This window comes from Perca fluviatilis, chromosome 13, assembly GCF_010015445.1.
Source record: "Perca fluviatilis chromosome 13, GENO_Pfluv_1.0, whole genome shotgun sequence".
NCBI classification, from domain to species: domain Eukaryota; kingdom Metazoa; phylum Chordata; class Actinopteri; order Perciformes; family Percidae; genus Perca; species Perca fluviatilis.
The window spans coordinates 36,133,074-36,154,757 of record NC_053124.1 but is presented as its reverse complement, the minus strand read 5'-3'; the positions used below and the strand labels follow the sequence as shown (position 1 = coordinate 36,154,757).

Genomic DNA, 21,684 nt, shown 5'->3' with positions numbered 1-21,684 from the left:
GTCAGTGTTTGTCCGTGTGTGTACGTGTGTGTCCACGTGTGAGTGTGTGTGTGTGTGTGTGTGTTGTAGCGAGCGTCAAAAAGCTTTCAATAAAAACCACCGTAAAAAAAACATTGAAAATGTATCAAAAAGCATCAACAAAAGCCTTGAATGCGTCAAAAAATTAAAAAAGCATCGAAATGCATAAAAGAGCCAGAATAACTATTACGTGACTATTGAAACATGAAAATCAGTACAAAATCTCCCTGATTCAACTTAAATTGAAAAGAAATGAAACCAGACCTTCATCCACAGTCACATGGGGGCCTGGATTGTAGAGAAAGGGTAATCGCTGCACCCACTTGTCCCATACATCCCGTATTGCTGCCATTGCCCTTCCAGTTTCAGCATTCCAAAGGCTTGCTGTTGATTACCCTTTGACTTGTACACTCCTGCCAAAATGAGCAACCCAATGTAGGCATGGAGGCCTGTCACATCCACATCTTTCCAACTGTTCACACACACGACTTCCCTCTAAATTTGTCATCTCAAGTATATCTTTTTCAACTGATGGTATCATGTAAAGCTCAAATGCTGATTTTATGTCATGGACATGGCTGACAGCATATCTGGTGGGGGCCTGGAATCATTTTTATCACATTAGCATCACTAAGTCTACCCTGTTGTTCAAGTGGCGAGAGGGACAATGATAATTTCCTGTTTTTGGAAGGTAACGTGTCTGCTGGTGGTTGAGAGACAACAGAAGGGTCAACCCCAAAGTCTCATAGTCTTCAGAGGAGGATGCCTCATAATCAGAGTCCTCCTCAACATTATCCTCATTCTCGGACACATTCTCCTCTATGTCACTTTCAGTGTCAAAGAGCTGTGACAAAACTTCACTGACAGAAAACCTTTCCTTGTATGCCATTTTCAAATGAAAGTGAGTGTACAGAGAGAGCACATCGCCGCACCAAGATAAATGGTTTAGAAGGCCGTGTGTGAGTCTTTAATATGTTCGCCCCTCCCTGTGTATCATGTGATACAAACCATCCCTGCCGAACCATATTTTCCCTCCCTCAGAGTGCAGGAACAATATCTTCCCTCCCTCAGAGTGCAGGAACAATATCTTCCCTAACTCAGAGTCCAAGGAACAATATTTTCAATACAACAATATACAAAATGATGTCAAGCACTTTTTTAGAAATGTTAACATTGAATGGGGTCAAATTGACCCCAAGGATAACAGGAGGGTTAACTAAAAAAAATGACTCAGAATGACAGAATTTTTATCCTTAAATGACTTCTGTCTATTTCCAGTTTACACAACTCAGCATAGTTTCCATAATTATAACCATAAACCAGAAGTCCAGCATAGAGGGGCTGAGTGAATGTGGTCTGGACTCTGTGGAGGAGAGTCATGGTTTCAGAGACGCTGTAGAAGGACAGAATACCTGCACTGTGATCCAGGTACACTCCTACTCTGGAGGACTCAGGACCTGAGCGGGAGTTTGGACTTTGTTGGACCAAAATGTATATTTGTTGTTGTAACAATCTAACGCCCAAGATTTGTCATTTCGGTCCAAATAAACATTCCTCCGACCCCCTGCTCTGCTGATATTCTTGTATCGACTGCTACATAAACTCTTCCTCTCCTCTCCACCTCCCAGTAACAACGTCCAGTCAGACTCTCTCTACTCAGGACCTGTAACCAGCCAGTGAATCTGTCTGGGTGACTAGAATAAGACTGTTGACTCATTACTGTTGCTTTCCTGTTCCCCTCAGATAATAACAGCTTTGTGAATGCTGTGTTTGGATCCAGTGTGATTTCAAGTGAATATTTTAAGAATCCAGCTCTGGTCTTGCGCTCTGGTTGTGGCAGTAAAACGTCCACTTCAGTCCCTGTCAGTGAGACTTTTGTCCTCTTCTCTCTCAGGACGTCCTGTAGTTTATCTCTGACTTCTGATAATGCCGCTGTCACGTCCTCAAAGCAGCTCAAAGGACAGATATGGATGCTGGATGCTGATTGGCTGAGAGGTGACAGTGAGGGGTAGTTGTGTAGAAACTGGCTGTGATCCTCTGTGTGTGAGAGCTTCTCCAGCTCAGCGTCTTCCCTCTTCAGCTCAGTGATCTCCTGCTCCAGCTCCTCCTGAAGCTCTTTGACTCGACTCTCTTCCCTTTTCTGCTGGGATCTGACCTGCTGCTCCACATCAGAGCTTCTTATCTCCAGGAGACGGATCAGCTCGGTGAAGATCTTCTCGCTGTCCTCCACTGCTTTATCGGCGGCGCGATCGATGGCCTCCGCCTGCTGTTGAAGCAGCTTCACATCTTTCTCTCTGTCCTGGATTCTCTGCTGGATGGTCTGTCGACTCCCCTCGAGCTTTTTCTGCCTCTCAGTCCTTTCTGCGGCAGCTGAGACTGTGTCGTGGCCTTTATGTTCATCCACGGAGCAGAGAGAACAGATACACTGCTGATCAGTACGGCAGAAAAGCTTCATTACCTCATCATGACGAGAGCAGATGTTCTCCTGGAGCTTCTTGGACGGCTCCACCAGCTTGTGTTTCTCGAAAGCAGGAGATTCAAAATGAGGCTGAAGGTGTTTCTCACAGTAAGAGACCAGACACACCAGGCAGGATTTGATGGCTTTGAGTTTTCTCCGGGTGCAGACATCACAGGCCACATCTTCAGCTCCAGCATAGCAGTGATCAGCAGGAGCAGCTTGGAGTCCAGTCTTCTTCAGCTCCTCCACTAAAGCTGCTAACATGGTGTTTTTCAGCAGGACAGGCCTCGGTGTGAAGCTCTGCCTGCACTGAGGGCAGCTGTAGCTGTACTTACGATCCTCTTCATCCCAGTGGCTTTTAATACAGTTCATGCAGTAGCTGTGTCCACAGTTAATAGTCACCGGATCCTTCAGTAGATCCAGACAGATGGAACAAGAGAAGGTTTCCCGGTCCAGCTGAACTCCTTTCTGCGCCATTTCACCTCTCGCTCAGTGACATCGACTGTCTGACTGTATTGTGTCTCACTTCCTGAGAAATGAAACTAGTCTGAGCTCTGATGCGATAACAGGATGTGATACGCTGTTGTACTTCCCCCAGCATGTTGGTTACACCCATCTGCAAACTGTAGCTCTGAAGGGGAGGGAACAAGGAAATATGATCACAGAGTGGAGCTGGCTGTGTTTGAGAGGAGGAAGAGGAGGGAGGGGTTATCAAGCTTTGTTCATTCCTCCAAGAGGAGCGCTTTGAGAGAGAGACTGGGTGTGTTACAATGCCCATACTACCATTAGTATGACAGGGAAAAATATAGTATAACCCAATACATATAATGTCAATAGAAGAATGCCAAAAATGTGTCCTGATGCACCCGGTTGCATTTTGCAGTCTGCAAGCCAGCGTGCTTTTCTTCTTCTTCCCCGTTTCGTGACATTTCCTGTTTTCCTGCTTATCTGCACCTTTAACCCATGAAGGCCTGAACCAATTTTATGACTCAGCTTAACTTTCTGTGCATCAGAGACATTCCTTGAACCTCTTCCTCAATTGATATTGAATAATATGACACCTTTAGGTAAAATACATGTCTAAAATAAAAGAAATATCTCTTCATTAAGTTGAATAAAAGTTTATATTGTTGACAATAATTCAACCACAGTCCTTGACAGAATCAGAGTAAAATATAAAGTGACCCTTAAAGAGTTTCTGTATCTTGGGGGATACAGTCATTTAACAGGCTGTAGGGGAAGGAGCTATGGGGGGAGGGGCATTATGTGGTTGCAGTTGATGAGAAACACTGATGGGGTGATGGGTAATTTAATCAGGTCATGTGATTTTATGCCAACATTCAAAACATTTGTATCAAAATCCAAAGGCAGCATTATGGCGAAGACACTTTCCATGAGGTAAGTGTTTTTATATTTTCCACGATTATGATATTTTAGAGAATATAGTTTTAGAAAATAGTTTTTAAGGATAGTTTTACATGTTCTTGTGGATATTTTTAAAATAATCTTCTCACAACTTTGATCATCAGGCATTGAATGCCTGTATCTTGGGGATACATTGCCCATATCAAAAGGTATTTAACAGGGCTGATCACCACAGATATATTTATGTTTTGAGGCCTGTTCTCGCAGATATTGAATAGTATAAAGGTGTGCAACTTTGATTACTGTTTTATTTTACTCTCAAATGTGTATTATTGATGAATTCAACAGTGTATACGTTTCAGGGAATTTCTGTCAGCAGTTTCTACAGTACAAGAAAGAGAGAGGTGAAGTCTGTAGTTTTGCCACCTGATGGTTCATCACATTTAGAGGAGGGATCCAGTGAGGAAGTCGAGGAAGATGAGCTGTATAGGCCTACAGAGGGACAGTGTGAGGATGACAACAGCAGCAGTGACAATTTGAATGGCAGCTCTAGTGATGAGGCCGAGGGAAGGAGCGAAGCAGAATAAACAAGCAAACCAGAATAAACGAGGGAAGATGTTTAGGTAATGATTAGAGGAGTATTTCAAATTGTTAGGTGAAAGATGTAGTGGTTTTGCTGTACATATTGTATCTGTGTGTCCACATGATGTGTGTTATGGTGATGTATGTTAGTAAATGAGTGGAGGGAAGAGGGAAGGGAACCCCCCATGCCAATAATTTCTCTATTGTACACACACACACACACACACACACACAAATAATTTAGCTAATTAATTGTTCATGAAATGTTTTAAAAGTTGTCATATGAACTATAATAAAAAGAATACATTGCAAATTGTTACCCTAAATGGGCAATGTATCTCAGGAGATACAGAGTGTAACTTAGAAAATAAATATATTTTGGAAAAAAACATGAACTGTGTCATTTTTAGTCTGGATATATAAAAAATTAGCAATGAATCATTTTTCCATCAAATTTATTTAAGCTTGTTCCCTTTAACAATAACTGGTTCTTATCTCTCTCAAACACCTGAGTGAAACTTAAGCCCTGTTTACACCGAATAACCCCGAAGTGAAAACGACAAAATATTTCATCAGATTTGCCTTCGTTTAGATGGCGCGATGGCGTTTTGGGACTTAAAATGAAAAGTCTGCCCGATCTGCTCACGGTAGTTTAGTGAGAATCAGAATCAACATGTGAGAATGACATAAACTCACTTTCAGCATCGTGGTGAAACTAAAACAGAAATAATACAAGAATATAAAAGAATCATGCTTAAATGTAATTTTGTCATTACACAACTCTAATAACTTCTGACTTCTTTATTTAATTCCAGTTTAGTTTGTTTCAGATGGATTTCAGTTCGAGGGTACAAGCAGCAGAATAATTACTAATAGGTTGATAACCTTTAAAGGCAAAAACACAAAAAGAAATATGCATTTACATTACTTTATTGGCGCTTGACACACCAACCAGATTATCGGCCGTGGGACAGTCCGGTGACTCGAGTCTGTTCGGTGTGTTCTGTGCCGTTGTCTGTCGGGAGCCGTCGGCCTTCATTTGGGCCGATTTGACTTGTTGAATCGGAACGGGCAGTCGGACTCAATGTCCAATCTGATTGGTGGAGGGCTAACCTGGAAATGAAGAGCCTGACTAACGCCTCTCAAAATCTGGACGAAAATCTTTTAAACTGACCTTTGTTGATCTGAAATGAAGGCAGATTCAGCAACTGCATCACCGGCCTATTTCTCTCTCAAAATGTTTTCAGAAACACGTTTCGGTGAACTATTTTAGTACAATATGAGATCGTATTCTTTTCCTACTATGACATGTTGACATGTCATAGTAGGAAAAGCACAGGCGTATTCAATCCCATTACTGATGGCTGCATTCCACTTAGGAGAGGTCCTGGTATTGTGCATGCTGACTCACTGAAATATCTTACTGGGACACTTGATGGAACTGAGCCATCATTAAGGTTATCAATTTCAGCTGTGCTTTTCCTACTATGACAAGTCAACATGTCTGTTGTGAAAAAGGTCCATTGGAATTAATATATTAACTGAAAACTGTACATTTCCAATACAATATGAAAGGAATCAATTGTCCATTAGACTGCCATCAATCATTGTTTCCCAAATAGCATTAGCAAATCAGACAATTGGTCTAAAATTTCAACACAAATAAGCACTTAACAACTGGCAACAATTTTACACAAACAATGTCCATTTCCCTACCGGTTACATCTCCAGGTTTGTCAGATGATGAGCTGAATGTGTCCCAAACTTTTCACTACCTGCCCTCACTAAGGTGCACCAGTTTAAATGTTCCCTAGGGAAACACAAGCTAATGATGAGTTCCAACAATGCGTTCACTTTCTCCCCCCTGCTGGTGTTTTATCTTGCAAGGAAGTTGGAAAGGTTAATGCTTATGTTGTTTACCAGCCCGGTCTCATGGAAGTTCGTTGTAAATGTGACGTTATTTGAATCTATTGATAACGCGTGTCCACGGAGACGTTTTGTCGTTTTTACGTGGTGGACAACAGAAAATGTGAACCAATGTATTTCAATGGGAAGCATATTTCGTGGCTACAGAACGAAATTGTAGGGAGTAAATAAAAAGCCCAAACTCCGTGGGGAGGTTGGTGTGGTGGGGATGGGTCAAACAACACAGTCACGGAGACCGGGATGCGCTCGCGTGCGTGACGGTTCCTTTCCCCGCTTTTTTCCTAACCCCAACCGTCTCGTTATTGTGGCGTTTCATTTCCGCGTGTCCCGTGCCCGTTGTTTTGGCCGGCGTAGTGGCGCCTCATTTCTTCGATCGCGAGTGGCGGCCCGTGGCGCTGACCTTCACCTGCGACCTTTCCCGATAAAATAACGTTAACAGTTACACGTAAAAACGAAAAACGTCTCCGTGAAACACGTATCAATAGATTAAGAATAACGTGGACATTTACCAACGAACTGCCGGAGGGTGGGTGATTTACTGTCTCTTGAAGCAACATGTGTGTGTATGTGTGTGTCTGTGTGCGCGTCTGTGTGTCTGTGTGTGTATGTGTGTATGTGTGCGTCTGTGTGTCTGTGTGTGTATGTGTGTGTCTGTGTGCGCGTCTGTGTGTCTGTTGTGTGTGTGTCTGTGTCTGTGTGTGTGTGTGTCTGTGTGTGTCTGTGTGTGTGTCTGTGTGTGTGTGTGTCGGTGTCTTTGTGTGTGTGTGTGTGTGTGTGTGTGTGTGTGTGTGTCTGTGTGTGTGTGTGTGTCTGTGTGTGTGTGTGTGTGTGTCTGTGTCTTGTGTATGTGTGTGTGTCGGTGTCTGTGTGTGTGTGTGTGTGTGTGTGTGTCGGTGTGTGTGTGTGTGTGTGTGTGTGTGTGTGTGTGTGTGTGTGTGTGTGTGTGTGTGTGTGTGTGTCTGTGTGTGTGTGTGTGTCTGTGTGTCTGTGTTGTTTGTGTGTGTGTGTGTGTGTGTGTGTGTGTGTGTGTGTGTGTGTGTGTGTGTGTGTGTGTGTGTGTGTGCGTGTGTCTGTTTGTGTGTGTGTGTGTGTGTCTATGTGTGTGTGCTGACATTATGTTCCAGACTTTGAGATTCTCACTTAGTTAGAATCTGAATCTACATGTGGAAATGAGATAAACCCCTTTCAGCATTGTGTGAGAAACTTAACCCTTGTGTTTTCCTCCGTCAACAATGCACTAGTTGTCCTCCCGGGCCGAAAACCTGACCCGGTCTTTTTGCCAGTTTATAAAGCATGAAGTATAAATTATCACCCAATTCTGTGTTACATCTTCTTAACAACTTCTTTCCAACCTATTATCACTACTTTTACACCTATTTATTTTATATATGGTCAAAAAACACATTTATATCAAATTATACCTAATTTCTGAGTTAAAACAAGCTGAAATTATGAATTATTTTGACTAACAGTTGAGATCAATGGGAACATATGTTGATGGGTTATCACAGAATGGTATAAGTCAAAGTTTAGTGAAGATACTGTTTTGAAACTATTTCAATTGGAAGTATAAATTATCAACCAAATCTATTTTACACCTTCTTAACAACTTCATTCCAACTCATTACCACTAGTTTTACACTTATTTTGGGAATTTATGGTGAATAAACTTTATTTACATGAAACAATACCTAAGTTTTGGGGTAAAATAAGCATAAATTATGAATTATTTTCATTATAGTTAAGATCAGATGAATTTATGTTTGTGGATAATCACTGACTGGTATATGTTAGTGATTAGTCAGGATATGGTTTTGAAACCATTTAATTATTTTTAATGGCAGCCATAATCACACCTCATTTGCCTCATTGCCTCATGTATAAACATGGGGCAATGTAAGCAATCTTTCCACAGTAAATAACCATGCTGCCTTTTGAACTATATATAAAACCAAAAGATATTTTTGATGGGGAATTCATCTCAACCCTTATGAAATCTATTTCATAATATTTAATAGTTTATTGATGTTGTGTATTTTTGTTCTCAAGTATGGTTTATTAATTAGATATTTTTATACTTGGCGAAGGTTGTCTGGCACCTCAGGGATGCAACCCTAGTCCGTTTCTGTGTTCAGTTGATGTATTTGCTTCCTAAGAAGGGGATCAGCCCATTTAAACAGCTAATGTCAGCATTTAAAGACAAAGAAATAGAAATATCATATAAAGAGCCTCAAAGAGGTTTAGTGATTTATCCACTAAAAGCTTGCATTACACTGGGTTTCACGGACACTTTGTGATATATAAAAAGAATGTGCGGGGCCGTCCGCCAAAGTCTGTTCTGGCTCTGTAACGTGGCGAATTCTAACTCTAAAGTGCCGAAAATCACTGAACATTACAAAATAAAGTTTCCACTACAGCTACAGGCATACGTCTGTGACGTTGTCTATAAAAAACATAATTATATCTGCTGATACTCCATAAAAGTTTGATCATATTATGTGGAAATTGTTTCACACTTTCACACTAACAACCATGTAATTTGCAGGCTACTTAACCTCTGTTAAACATGAGGCGGGAAATAAATGATGAATCCACTTAGAAAATACTTTCAGTCATCCTCTGGATTTCCCACAGATGAAATATCTTACTGGCAACAAAAAAGATCCGTACGGAAAATGCAAAAGTGTCTGTGAGTCTTTAGTTGCTGAGGCCCAGACATCCATGGTGCACAGGAGGCAGGGAGCATCTCCCCAGGAACAAAAACGTTGTGTCTGGGGAACGGTACGTACCTGGTCCACGAACACTGGGCTGTCTTGACTGCCTTAATTCTGCACATATTTCTGTTACTGTAGTCCTATTTCCTATTTCATTATTTCATCCATGCGTGGTGCGCGGATCCGTCGCGTACTGTCTCCTGCCGTGGAAGACGGCTGGCCTACTAACATCTCCTCCTCTGAGTCTGGCCTCACTAACCTCTCCTCCTCTGAGTCTGGTCTCACTAACATCTCCTCCTCTGGAGTCTGGTCTCACTAACCTCTCCTCCTCTTCTGAGTCTGGTCTCACTAACATCTCCTCCTCTGGAGTCTGGTCTCACTAACATCTCCTCCTCTGAGTCTGGTCTCACTAACCTCTCCTCCTCTGAGTCTGGTCTCACTAACATCTCCTCCTCTGAGTCTGGTCTCACTAACCTCTCCTCCTCTGAGTCTGGTCTCACTAACCTCTCCTCCTCTGAGTCTGGTCTCACTAACATCTCCTCCTCTGAGTCTGGTCTCACTAACCTCTCCTCCTCTGAGTCTGGTCTCACTAACATCTCCTCCTCTGAGTCTGGTCTCACTAACCTCTCCTCCTCTGAGTCTGGTCTCACTAACATCTCCTCCTCTGAGTCTGGTCTCACTAACATCTCCTCCTCTGAGTCTGGTCTCCCTGCGCTGGACTCAGTTTCACTAACCCTACACTTAATAAATAAAATATATGGCATTACATCAGTAAGTCCAAACTGCTTATTATGCATAGTTTGGACTGATGCTGAGATGCATGTTGTTCTGTAATAGGTGTGGTGCTGACACTATTCTCTTGATTTCCATCCGACATTAAACTTTATTTTTTCTGCCATGGTTCGGTGCATTAACCGCCCGGTCACCATTTGCCTCTCTGGGCATTTTCTTTTATTTCTTATCCAAGATGACAAACCTCCAAACAGAACATTTTTGTCTCTCCTCCACCTCTGCGATCAGCACTTCAACCTCAGTCTGTGAAGTTTTTATTTTTTTCTTCTGCAGCGGGATAACCCGTTGTGATTGGACAAAGAATGACGTCGGGCGCATTTATAGTAATTTCCATATTCATGTATGGGAGGAGGCAAGGCGGGTCGGTCACTCATTCATATGCGCTCAATTCCACGTGGATTGTCATGTTTTAAAGGAAGGTGAGCAGGACCTGCGCTACGACGGTTTTATACATGGGAATATTTCTGTTTTTCAAGTTTGGGCGTCAACATCTTCTGGTATGAAAGCTGCCGGTCTTTTATACATGAAGGCCCTGGTGGCTTCCTGGCTAAAAAGTGACCTGATCTGCTTTGCGTGTTTATAAAGCATAGACAATTATAATTAATTACTCAAATCTGTGTTGCTACTTTTATTCAACTTCATTCCAATTCATCTCAACTAGTTTTACACTTATTCTTTTCTATTTATGGTCAACAGACCTCATTTACATGAAAGTATACCTACATTCTGAGTAAAATCAGTTGAGATCATTAGTTGTGTTTGAATTAATGGCTGGCATGTGACAATTATTATATTCCCAGGTTAAAATTAACTGATGCAATTGTATTCACAAAAAAGGAGAGCTAACAAAAGGAAAAAAATAATTTACGGAAAGTTTACTTGTCCCCATTTAGGAAAAGACACATCAAAGGTGTTCTAACAAGTTTACAAAGAAGTTGTGTCTGTATGCTTGTATTTGTGTTGTGTGTGTGTGCGTGTGTGTGTGTGTGCATGTGTTTGTATGTGTACATGCGCACATGTCTGTGTGTGCATGTGTGTGTCTGTGTACATTTTTATGTCAGGACAGCTCAATAGTGTGATATATTGCAGGTCTCAGCTGTTTGTGTGTGTGTCTGTCTATGTGTGTTTTGCGTGTGTGGCAGGCCAGCTGACAGTCTTGCCTGAGCCCGGGACGAGATAAGCTTAGATGGGCCCCCGCCCAGATCTCTCCTTTTTCCCTTGCTCTTCCTCTCCCCTGCCTTTCCTCTCCTGTTCTCTCTCCTGTTCCTCTCCTCTCCTGTTCCTCTCCTGGTCCTCTCCTCTCCTCTTCCTCTCCTGCTCCTCTCCTATGCTCTTTCTCTCCTATGCTCTTCCTCTCCTCTCCTCACAATTAATGTGATCAGTCTCTGATCCATCCTGCTCAGGCACTCTCCGACAGGGCAGCGGGCCCCCTCCCGCATCTCTCTCTCTCTCTCTCTCTCTCTCTCTCTCTCTCTCTCACTCGCAGCCTGACTCTGTCCCTCCCACATCACTCTCTCTGTCCCCTGACAGCAGCTGGATCTCTCTCCTCTCTGTCTCATCCTCTCTGACGGAGCTACCAAACTCAACTCTTTCTGTCAGAGAGAACGTGTTGTCTCAGGCTTTTATACAAGCTAATGGACGTTAACGTGAGAGCTGGTCTGTTAGCTTACGTTACATGGCTCCGGAAAACGTTGGGCGCGCTGTTTCTTACCTTGCTCACGTTGACAGTTCCAGCTTCACCGTCACCACCTTTTTTAAAAAATATTTGTTTAGAAAATCTCTAAGGCCTCTATTTTCTTCTTCTCTTTTCCTTCCTTTTCTGAGCACCGGACTTGTGCTCACCGGACATTTTGAGCGTACTGAAAACAACATCAACTTTTGATAAGTGGCCAAACCATTTTTGTGTTGTGGGTGGGGGTTCTTGACCACTATTTCAAGGAAAATTTGGGAAGAAAACAAATAAAAAGCTTTTATGTAACTCAAATATTACATATTTTTTTCCACAAATAGGCCTATTTAAAAAATGTTTTTCAATTATTCCATAATTTAATGAGGGGCCCGTTCTGCCCGGCCCCCAGTTCTGGGCCCCTCCTACTGTGGGCCGGGACAACAGACCGTTTGTCCCCCTATCCGGGGCCGTGTGTGGGCACGCATGTGCACATCTGCTTGTACATGTGTGTCCGTGTGTGCGTGTTCATCTGCTGAAAAGAACAGTAGTGTGATCCACTATGCAACGGGTGTGTGTGTGTGTGTGTGTGTGTGTGTGTGCTTGCGTGCATTTTCATGTGCTGAAAAGCACAATAGTGTGATCTTTGCAGGTCTCAGCTACTGTGTGTGTGTGTGTGTGTTCATCTCCTGGAAATTAGAGGTCGAATCGATATGGGTTTTCTGAGGCCGAGGCCGATCTTTTGAACTGGTCGGTTGGCGCGACGGTATATGCCGCCGAATATTTTGGTCGATATTTGCTTGTTTTAACTTCTATTTGAAAGATGAAATTTAACACACTAAGTACTTAAGATACACAAAATTTCTCAACAAAAACATTTATTGAACACTTGAACACCAATCTGCACTTGTATACTTACATTAAGCATGTATAATGTAAAACATATATTGTATAAATGTAGCCCCCTGCTCAATTCCACTTGTTTTAGGATTTATCATGTGCATGGGGAATGAATTGGTGAGAGACTACTAGAATTTAAAGTTAGGATGTATCCACAGCAACTAAAAAAATTCCGGGCATGCGACTCTGCTAAAGTGTAGAGAGGCCTGGTTAGCTTAAATATAGCTATACTGTGTTTGTTTTATTTGTTTTGTTTTTTTACTATGAGCATACAACTCCCATGCACATACATGTATCCACTATAACCCTTGTTTGCAAAAATAAAATCACATTTCAATCACACACACTCAAACATCAGACCACAAAGATTGAATGTTATATTCAAGATGTATTTATATTTATTTCCAGAACCAGGTGGATTAACCTTTCAAAATGTCCTCATAGTCCAAATAAAATGACTAACCAATACCCCGGGTATACTATGTCTCAGTTTTGTGGTACCACAACGTTGGCGCGCTTGTTGGAGCTCAGTAGAAATCTTTCCAGAGAATACTGTCTGTACTCACGGTTCCTTGGTAACAGGGAGATTATAGTGACCGCTTATCCCCACCCTTGTGTCCAGTGATGAGATAGCAATCAGGAAACCCGGTCGGAAACTCCGGTCCCGTCCATGTACAAAACACAGACACCTCCCGGCCTGCAGCGAATCCTGAGCACATCTATGGCAGCAACATGGGTGGCAGCATCTGATGCACACTAGCCAAAAGTTCACAAAAATCTAATGAGACTTAAATATATCTTGTCCAAAAATGTCAATTTAATTTTTAGTTCACAATGTCATACCTTACTCAGAAACTTCGGTGGCGAAGTAGGTTTCTGGGTATATAGTAGCAGTTTCGCATGGCATGGGCGTTAGCTAAATCAGCTAAATCTCCGTGGTCGATTTAACCGGCGCCCAAACAAAACTCACTCTCCGTTTCAAGAGGGTTACACACTGACAAAAACCAAGAAAAATAATTCCCCGGCTCTTAACTTTGATGACCAGTAACGTAATCAATCGTGCAGAACTTACAACTAGATCGTAGCTATCTCAGATTTTTTTTCCCTGCATATCTTTTTCCGTTTCTCCCTGTTTTTTGTTTAGTCCCGCCCCCTCAAAAATCCGGTAGGTTGCCAAACTGCGCTCTGGATGGCACTGATTGGATAACCAACAAAACTGACACCTGGCCATCCAATACAAAATAAAATGACAGAGGGTTCAAAGGTTACTCACACAGAAAATATTTCAACACCTCGAAATTGTATAACCCGATAACAAATATGAATTAATATTAAATATTAATAACAAAAAGGTGAACTGAACTGGCCCATATTTAAGAATATATTGTATTTCTGTTAACAGAACACAAAATAAACAATATATAAATTTAGCAGGGTGCTACATAAATAAAACGGCTAAGAAGAAAGAAAGAAAATAAATGTAACTTTGTCAAATAAACTTTTCACTTAAAAGATAAAGTTTAGTGCACTTAGCAGCATTTATCAAACAGCTGAGAACAATAAAATAAATTGACCATTTTAACAATAGTAGTGCTGACACACAGTAGCAACAAGCGCGCATTTCTTTGTTTTGGTGTTGGCGGGTTGAAGGCTGCCATAAGGGGTGGTTTTCTTTTCAGCCATCAGACTTAATGACTAAAAAAGGGAAAAACACAAGGTTAAGTTAGTGTTTTTCTATAGTATCTTCTTCAAGTCATTTTATAGATAGGTATAGATATAGAATCTAACATTTGTTTTATAAATCAGCTAATAATTCAGTGCATTGTAAGTGGAATACAAGGCTAAAAGTTTCTATCATCTTCCAGAAACTGTACTGAAACATGTATTTTTGGTTGGTTTTGTTTATTGACAGACAAAGCCAAATGGACAAAACCTAATTAAGGGGAAACAACTTTAGGCCATATGGTCAAAATTAAATGATTTAATAATAATGTAATAACTATAACATAACAATAACGTTTTTCACTAGTAAAATTTTGTTGACGACAAAAAACAACCACCATGGCAAAAGGGTATTTTACAACAACTTTGAATGCACCGACGACGTGTATAGAGCCAGCATATCTCCACCAGACTCCATGTAAATAATCAGGACTTTACTCATCGTGAAACACACTTCATTCAAAGTCGACACAATCTAAATAAAAACTATCAAAAGTCCTGATTATTTACATGGAGTCTGGTGGAGATATGCTGGCTCTATACACACTAAAAGTCCTGATTATTTACATGGAGTCTGATCCCAGAAAATATTCTCATTTAACAAGCTGCAATTTAGAGAAGTTTTCCTTTTTTAAATAAATAAATGTGTCAGAATGACAGAATTTAACCCTTAAATGACTTCTGTCATTTCAGTTTACACAACTCAGCAGAGGCGCCATAAGACCTATAAACCATTAGTCCAGCATAGAGGGGCTGAGTGAATGTGGTCTGGACTCTGTGGAGGAGAGTCATGGTTAACAGAGACGCTGTAGAAGGACAGAATACCTGCACTGTGATCCAGGTACACTCCTACTCTGGAGGACTCAGGAGCTGAGACGGAGTTTGGACTTTGTTGGACCAAAATGTATATTTGCTGATGTAACAATATAACGCCAAGATTTGTCATTTTGTCCAAATCCACATTCCTCCGACCCCCTGCTCTGCTGATATTCTTGTATGCGACTGCTACATCAACTCCTAAACCTCTCACTCCACCTCCCAGTAACAACATCCAGTCAGACTCTCTCTACTCAGGACCCTGAACCCTGTTAGTGAATCTGTCTGGGTGACTAGAATAAGATTGATGTTGACTCATTACTGTTGCTTTCCTGTTCCCCTCGATAATAACAGCCGTGTGTTTACTGTGTTTGGATCCAGTGTGATGTCACTGAATATTTTAAGAATCCAGCTCTGGTCTTGGGCTCTGGTTGTGGCAGTAAAACGTCCACTTCAGTCCCTGTCAGTGAGACGGTTTGTCCATCTCCTCTCTCAGGACGTCCTGTAGTTTATCTCTGACTTCTGACACGGCGCTGTCACGTCCTCAAAGCAGCTCAGAGGACGGATATGGATGCTGGATGCTGATTGGCTGAGTGGTGACAGTGAGGGGTAGGTTGTGTAGGAACTGGGTGTGATCCTCTGTGTGTGAGAGCTTCTTCAGCTCAGCGTCTTCCCTCTTCAGCTCAGTGATCTCCTGCTCCAGCTTCTCCTGAAGCTCTCTGACTCGACTCTCTTCCCTTTTCTGCTGGGATCTGACCTGCTGCTTCACATCAGAGCTTCTTTTCTCCAGGAGACGGATCAGCTCGGTGAAGATCTTCTCGCTGTCCTTCCGCTGCTTTATCGGGGGGCGCGATGGCGATGGCCTCCGCCTGCTGTTGAAGCAGCTTCACATCTTTCTCTCTGTCCTGGATTCTCTGCTGGATGGTCTGTCGGCTCCCCTCCAGCTTTTTCTGCCTCTCAGTCCTTTCTGCTGCAGCTGAGACTGTGTCGTGGCCTTTTATGTTCCACAGAGCAGAGATAACAGATAAGCTGCTGATCAGTACGGCAGAACATCTTCATCACCTCATCATGGCGCGAGCAGACGTTCTCCTGGAGCTTCTTGGACGGCTCCACCAGCTTGTGTTTCTTGTATGGAGCTGATTCAAAATGAAACTGAAGGTGTGTTTCTCACAGAAAGAAGCCAGACATTGCAGACAGGACTTGATGGCTTTGAGTTTTCTCCGGTGCAGACATCACAGGCCACATCTTCAGCTCCAGCATAGCAGTGATCTGCAGGAGCAGCTTGGAGTCCAGTCTTCTTCAGCTCCTCCACTAAAGCTGCCAACATGATGTTTTTCAGCAGGACAGGCCTCGGTGTGAAGCTCTGCCTGCACTCAGGGCCGCTGTACATTTCCCTTCTCATCCTCTTCATCCCAGTGGCTTTTAATACAGTTCATGCAGTAGCTGTGTCCACAGGGAATAGTCACCGGATCCTTCAGTGGATCCAGACAGATGGAACAAGAGAAGGTTCGGTTCCCAGCCGCTGATCTCCTTTCTGCCGCCATTTCACCTCTCGCTCAGTGACAACGAATGTCTGACTGTCTTGTGTCTCACTTCCTGAGAAATGAAACTAGTCTGAGCTCTGATGTAATAACAGCAGTGATACGCTGTTGTACTTCCCCCAGCATGTTGGTTACACCCATCTGCAAACTGTTGCTCTGAAGGGGAGGGAACAAGGAAATATGATCACAGAGTGGAGCTGGCGGTGTGTTTGAGAGGAGGAAGAGGAGGGAGGGGTTATCAAGCTTTGTTCATTCCTCCAAGAGGAGTGCTTTGAGAGAGAGACTGGGTGTGTTGCAATGCCCATACTACCATTAGTATGACAGGGAAAAATATAGTATACCCCAATACATATAATGTCAATGGAAGAATGCCAAAAATGTGTCCTGATGCACCCGGTTGCATTTTGCAGTCTGCAAGCCAGCGTGCTTTTCTTCCTCTTCCCTTTCCGTGACCTTTCCTGTGTTCCTGCTTATCTGCACCTTTAACCCATGAAGGCCTGAACCAATTTTATGACTCAGCTTAACTTTCTGTGCATCAGAGAACATTCCTTGAACCTCTTCCTCAATTGATATTGAATAATATGACACCTTTAGGTAAAATACATGTCTAAAACAATAGAAATATCTCTTCATTAAGTTGAATAAAAGTTTATATTGTTGACAATAATTCAACCACAGTCCTTGACAGAATCAGAGTAAAATATAAAGTGACCCTTAAAGAGTTTCTGTATCTTGGGGGATACAGTCATTTAACAGGCTGTAGGGGAAGGAGCTATGGGGGAGGGGCATTATGTGGTTGCAGTTGATGAGAAACACTGATGGGGTGATGGGTAATTTAATCAGGTCATGTGATTTTATGCCAACATTCAAAACATTTGTATCAAAACCTAAAATGGCAGCATAGTGAACAATGACACTTTCCATGAGGTAAGTGTTTTTATATTTTCCACAATTATGATATTTTAGAGTGATTTTGTTTTAGAAAATAGTTTTTAAGGATAGTTTTACATGTTCTTGTGGATATTTTTAAAATAATCTTCTCACAACTTTGATCATCAGGCATTGAATGCCTGTATCTTGGGGATACATTGCCCATATCAAAAGGTATTTAACAGGGCTGATCACTCACAGATATATTTATGTTTTGAGGCCTGTTCTCTACAGATATTGAATAGTATAAAGGTGTGGCAACTTTGATTACCGTTTTATTTTACTCTCAAATGTATATTATTGATGAATTCAACAGTGTACACGTTTTCAGGGAATTTCTGTCAGCAGTTTCTACAGTACAAGAAAGAGAGAGGTGAAGTCTGTATTTTTGCCACCTGATGGTTCATCAGATTTAGAGGAGGGATCCAGTGAGGAAGTCGAGGAAGATGAGCTGTATAGGCCTACAGAGGGACAGTGTGAGGATGACAACAGCAGCAGTGACAATTTGAATGGCAGCTCTAGTGATGAGGCCGAGGAAGGAGCGAAGCAGAATAAACAAGCAAACCAGAATAAACGAGGGAAGATGTTTAGGTAATGATTAGAGGAGTATTTCAAATTGTTAGGTGAAAGATGTAGTGGTTTTGCTGTACATATTGTATCTGTGTGTCCACATGATGTGTGTTATGGTGATATATGTATAGTAAATGAGTGGAAGGAAGGGGAAGGGAACCCCCTTGCAAATACTTTCTCTATTTTACCACACACACACACACACACACACACACACACACACACACACACACACACAAATAATTGTACTAACTAATTGTTCATGAAATGTTTTAAAAGTTGTCATATGAACTATAATAAAAAAGAATACATTGCAAATTGTTACCCTAAATGGGCAATGTATCTCAGGAGATACAGAGTGTAACTTAGAAAATAAATATATTTTGGAAAAAAAAACATGAACTGTGTCATTTTAGTCTGGATATATAAAAAATTAGCAATGAATAATTTTTCCATCAAATTTATTTAAGCTTGCCCCTTTAACAATAACTGGTTCTTATCTCTCTCAAACACCTGAGTGAAACTTAAGCCCTGTTTACACGACAACGCTCGCAAGTGAAAACGACAAAATATTTCATCAGATTTGCCTTTCGTTTAGAGCGCGGTGCGGTTTGGGACCTAAAAATGAAAAGTCTGCTCCGATCTGCTCACGGTAGTTTAGTGAGAATCAGAATCAACATGTGAGAATGACATAAACTCACTTTCAGCATCGTGAGTGAAACTAAAACAGAAATAATACAAGAATATAAAAGAATCATGCTTAAATGTAATTTTGCCATTACACAACTCTAATATCTTCTGACTTCTTCTTTATTTAATTCCAGTTTAGTTTGTTTCAGATGGATTTCGGTTCGTAGGTACCAGGTACTCTATGGATTGTCTGAGTTTGCTTGTGCATACCTTGATGATATTGTCATCTACAGTACAACATGGGAGAAACATGTGGAGCATCTCAAAGAGGTCGTGGACCGCCTACATTCTGCCGGTTTACAGTTTTTTCCAACTGGTTCCACACAAAATCTTTTCATGTCACACGATTTTTTAAACCTCTCACTCAAAGTGCAAAACTACCCAGCAAATCTCCAAAACCATGAGCTATTTCTCAGCCTTTCACTCAGTTTTCAATAACATAAAACACTTTTTTCAAAACATTACACACAATTCTCTACCTAAGACACAAAAATCTAACAGGAAGTGACTTGCTTTCCTTTTCTAAACACAACCAATCAAAATGCTACACTTATTTACCAGGGCACACACACACTTCTCACATTTGCAAACACATTATGCTTAACTAAACACTAACCAATCACTGCTTTAGTATAGGCCTATACAGTACATAGGTCAAAGGTCAGACTACCTGATTTGAACAATGGATGCCAACAACGGACAGAGAGCAAGGGGAGGAGAAGGGAGAGGAGGAGGAGGAGGGAGGAGGAGGAGGAGGAGGAGGAGGAGGAGGAGGAGGAGGAGGCAGAGACAGGGGACAACAACCAGGAGGAGGAGCAGAGAGAGAGACAGAAAGGAGGAGGAGGAGGAGGAGGAGGGAAGAAGGAGAGCCATCTCTGATGAGGTCAGGGCCACACTTATTCATCATATGATCAACCACGGATTGACCAATGAGAGAAGCCCATCTTGAGTAGCTTTACAGTCCATACTGCATGCAGCTATCTAACGACGATTTCAGCATTACAAATCAATCAGACTTTGTTTAGCACAAAGTGCATACAATTCCCCCCCACCCGCCCCGGCAAACATGCACACACACACACACGCACGCACACACGCATACACACACACACAGACACACAGACAAACACAGACACAAACAGACATTATGTTCTTTAAAAGTAAATAAGTCAGACTGACTGACATGTGATAATGTGTAAATAATGTGTGTGTGTCTGTATGTGTGTGTGTGTGTTTTTATATTACTACAGAATACAAGGAGCCATAGTCAGAATAACTTTCATACCACCAGCCTCCTGTTCATTTCTCTGACCTTTAAACACTGTCACGCTGATCTATCTATCCATCTATCTATATTCTATCCATCTATCTATCTATCTATCCATCATCTATTCCTATATAGCACCTGGTTCACTCCAGAGCTGACCGCCTTCAACTAATATTAAAACATCCTGTGTGTGTGTGTGTGTGTGTGTGTGTGTGTGTGTGTGTGTGTGTGTGTGTGTGTGTCTGTGTGTGTGTGTGTGTGTGTGTGTGTGTTTTATATCAGTACAGAATACAAAGAGCCATAATCAGAATAACTTTCATACCACCAGCCTCCTGTTCATCTCTCTGACCTTTAAACACTGTCACACTGAACATAACCTTATCAGTTTTTATCAGTTTCATTATTATATTTATATTTCTTTAACTATAAAACTAATCAATAACCCTTCATTACCCTGCCATAACCCTTATCAGTTTTTATCAGTTTTACAACAGGCTGCATCTGAACCGAAACAGAAAGTCAATCCAGTCCCGGCCCATAACTCTTATTATTATCCATAACTTGTTATGAATAGACACCTTATAAAATGTTTCCTATTTTGAAATACATTTTTTTTATGTTTGTGTGTGTGTGTGCAAATCAATTGCATAGGTTTTATTTCCAGATTTTGTGAGGAGACATTTTTGAGCTTTAAAACACTGAATTTGTATGCACCTATTTATACCTTTTTCTACATCAATTTATGCAACGTTTGAAATTATAGAAAAATAAGGCCCTCAGGATCAGGGGCCCATTCTTCGTACGTCGCTAACTCACTTAGCTGGATTTGATTGTTGGCGATTTGGCATGATCTTGGATTGTTTAGTTCTTCGACGCTCATCCTGGACTTGCTGTCATAGCAACAGGTGCGCAATCTTAAACCTGCTGGCGAGCTTATTTCATGTCAACAGGATTAGATCCCGGCTATATAAACGGAGGTGATATGGGAAGTCTGTCGCAGCCATGTCGTGTCCGTTTTTACGTCAGGAACCTGTTGCTGAAGGTGCCAGAATAATTCAAAGAGCTTTTCGAAGCAATCGCGTTTCGCGAGATCGACAGGATCCTTTAGCGCAGCGCGATAATCTGCTGATTGAGAGATATCGTTTTTCTCGGGAGGGTCTCATCTACATTATCAACTTGTTGGAGCCACACGTTGAAAGTTTGACTCGTCTGAAAAGAGAACACAGTGGCATTACAATGAACTACACTATGAAAAAATGTGATCAATAACATATTGCAAAACATTACTACATTAAGTTATGCAGTTTCCACCTTCACAAGTCAAAGCAATTGACTCAATATTTATCTGTTGGAATGACTGTATCAGCCATTTGGATTATAGACATACTTAATTTAATGCAGCAACAAATTATTTACAGTGTAGCAAGATGATTTAAAACTCATTTACCTGTAATGAAGGTGTTGCTGTTACTGGTCCCTGGCTGTAGGTCTAAGGAAGAGCTGCCCCCAGGGATGCCCTCCACAATGGGTCGGTTCGCATTTAGCCCAAGGGCCAGCTCTTCTGCCGGGGTATAATGTGGGGGTGCAGGACCACCACCTGTTTTTTTTATGCTCCGCCTTTTTCTTGGTTGCTGTTATACACAGACAAACACATCATTTAAAATGTTTTTGGGTAAAAGAGACTAAACAGTAGAAGTAGAAAAGCTTACCAGTTTGAAGAATATTCT

General features: G+C 41.6%; 1 protein-coding gene across 1 annotated transcript; it reads right to left on the bottom strand.

Annotated features, from left to right (window-relative positions):
• Nucleotides 1-1,531: 1,531 nt before the first annotated feature.
• Nucleotides 1,532-6,237, bottom strand: LOC120570972 (tripartite motif-containing protein 16-like). Its single transcript, XM_039819654.1, has 2 exons — nucleotides 6,140-6,237; nucleotides 1,532-3,107 (listed from the first exon to the last, which is right to left on the bottom strand). Exon 2 carries the CDS (start codon nucleotides 2,951-2,953, stop codon nucleotides 1,532-1,534), a length of 1,422 nt encoding a protein of 473 aa, XP_039675588.1. The 5' UTR covers nucleotides 2,954-3,107; nucleotides 6,140-6,237.
• Nucleotides 6,238-21,684: the final 15,447 nt, after the last annotated feature.

Bases quoted from the DNA above. Each gene is read 5' to 3' on its own strand.
- LOC120570972 (XM_039819654.1), bottom strand. From the start codon at position 2,953: ATGGCGCAGAAAGGAGTTCAGCTGGACCGGGAAACCTTCTCTTGTTCC.